This window comes from Triticum aestivum, chromosome 7A (genome assembly GCF_018294505.1).
Source record: "Triticum aestivum cultivar Chinese Spring chromosome 7A, IWGSC CS RefSeq v2.1, whole genome shotgun sequence".
Classification (NCBI taxonomy): Eukaryota; Viridiplantae; Streptophyta; class Magnoliopsida; order Poales; family Poaceae; genus Triticum; species Triticum aestivum.
In genome coordinates this window covers 726,865,187-726,867,067 of record NC_057812.1, presented here as the reverse complement: position 1 = coordinate 726,867,067, position 1,881 = coordinate 726,865,187, and the positions used below count along the sequence as shown (strand labels likewise).

Below are 1,881 nucleotides of genomic sequence, written 5' to 3'. Positions count from 1 at the left end.
CTCATATGGATAGGGTGTGCGTGTGTGCGTTCATAGGGGTGAGTGTGTGCACGTATATATGATCGCTTGTGTCTGTACTGGTGTTCGTTGTACTGCCATGATTGAAGATGAATAGATTGAAAGTTTTCTGGAAAAAAGTTGTTCAAAAAATATATATATATATAATCCGTAAATAGCCGGTCCGCAAAAATAATAATCCATAAGTAGCCAGCCCAGCGGAGCCCATGCATATAGTATTGAAATAAAGGGCCCATGAGTAGTGGTAAATAAATCTAAAGTGCCCCGGCCCGGCCGTGGGTGCCGGCGAGGATTAATTAGTTTGTTGGTTGATTGGCGCGAGTGCGAGTGCGAGTCGGATACTGAACTGATCATCTCGATTCCATCTCAAATCTACTCCTAATCTAATCTATATATATGCCCCCGGACCCGGAGAAGATAGCTGAGTAGTACGTAGATAGATTAGATTAGGGCCCTTCGTTGTATTCCCTTTTGAATTGATTGACCTTCATAGCAGATCGACATCCTCCTCCGGAACCTGGTACCTAGATAGATTAGATTAGGGCCCATGGCTGCCGGCGGTGTGCTGTACAAGAGGACACCTCCTCCGGAACCCCAAACGTCAACGGTCCTCGTCTTCCTACCTCGCCGTCGTATGAGTGCTATCCAGAGTAAATTCCTTAATGGCCTCCTCCATCCTCTCCAGATCAATAAGTTCCTTAACGCATTCGCTTTATTAATGGCCCAATTATATATACTACTATTAACCTAGGTTTGGGAGCACAGCCAAAGCGGATCATCTTCCTGCCGACGCCATCGATGGCTACAACCTCCTCAACACCCACCACCTCTCCCATGGCTGCGGCGCCGGCGACAAATACCTGGATCCAGATCCCAATACTGCGAGCATGATCGAGTAAATACCTGGTGCAATCTTTTCCATCGAGTTGACTGCATTAATTAATCATTTTAATTAACCCATAATATAATTTACCTAGGTTTGCAAGCAGCATGACTCCCGATGGCGACCGTTTCAAGACCCCCGAACGCTCCGACGACTACCTAGATCAAAGTCCCAGCTACTCCGACGACTGCGCTTTCACCGCGGCGGACCTCGAGCGCCAGACAAACGAGTTCATAACCGCCGCGCTCGACCACTACAACAGCCAAGACCAGAACCAGGTATGCATATTTTTTACACCACAAAAATATATGTTCCCTGCCTGTTTATTTAATTCCCTTTTTTGTTTTTAACCTGAAAATAAAATACGCTAGGTCAAGTATGAGCTCGTCCAAGCCATCACCAGCGCCGCAATCTTTTCCGCAAGAGGCTTTTATGGTCATGTAAACTTCACGGCAAAAAGCAACTTGGAGAACTCAGAGGAAGAGTTCTTGTTCGCGGAGCTATACTACGATTCTGATTCTGATGTGTATAAACCTACATGCATAGTTTCTCTGCAAGGAAGCGAAAGAGTTGGTTAGTTCCAGACCGAGTCTATATATATGTCGTTTCCATTTTTTGTGTACTATCCAACTTAGCCGTCCCTTCCAAAATAAGTGTCGTGGTTTGAGTACTAATTAGTGTGGGTTTTATCTATATACAGGTGGGGTTAGAGGCATGGAGAGTGCAGATTTTGCAGGTGTATATTATGGCAAGGAGATTCCCGTCGACCCTCAGCATTGCTATGCCTGTCTTGAAGAAGTGAAGCACCCCAAGGATGGTACACTGTATGAGACCGGTCATCACGTGGGTGGTCTCTATGGCTATTTGTAGCAATATAGGAGTAGTTAATAAGTCGTTTCTGTGTATAGGAAATGTTAGTGGCATTGTTGTGGCGATGAGTGATCTAATAAACATTCATACTGCATATTGGGAATGTACAC

General features: G+C 45.2%; 1 protein-coding gene across 1 annotated transcript; it reads left to right on the top strand.

Moving 5' to 3' along the window:
• The first annotated feature begins 459 nt into the window (after positions 1 to 459).
• Positions 460 to 1,813, top strand: LOC123147111 (uncharacterized). The gene is made up of 5 exons (XM_044566347.1): positions 460 to 668; positions 770 to 913; positions 996 to 1,179; positions 1,273 to 1,474; positions 1,602 to 1,813. Exons 2-5 carry the CDS (start codon positions 906 to 908, stop codon positions 1,769 to 1,771), a joined length of 564 nt encoding a protein of 187 aa, XP_044422282.1. The 5' UTR covers positions 460 to 668; positions 770 to 905; the 3' UTR covers positions 1,772 to 1,813.
• The last annotated feature ends 68 nt before the right edge of the window (positions 1,814 to 1,881 follow it).

Bases quoted from the DNA above. Each gene is read 5' to 3' on its own strand.
- LOC123147111 (XM_044566347.1), top strand. The intron at 1,180-1,272 runs GTATGCATATTT...AAAATACGCTAG, and splicing joins ACAGCCAAGACCAGAACCAG to GTCAAGTATGAGCTCGTCCA. The intron at 1,475-1,601 runs GTTAGTTCCAGA...ATCTATATACAG, and splicing joins GCAAGGAAGCGAAAGAGTTG to GTGGGGTTAGAGGCATGGAG.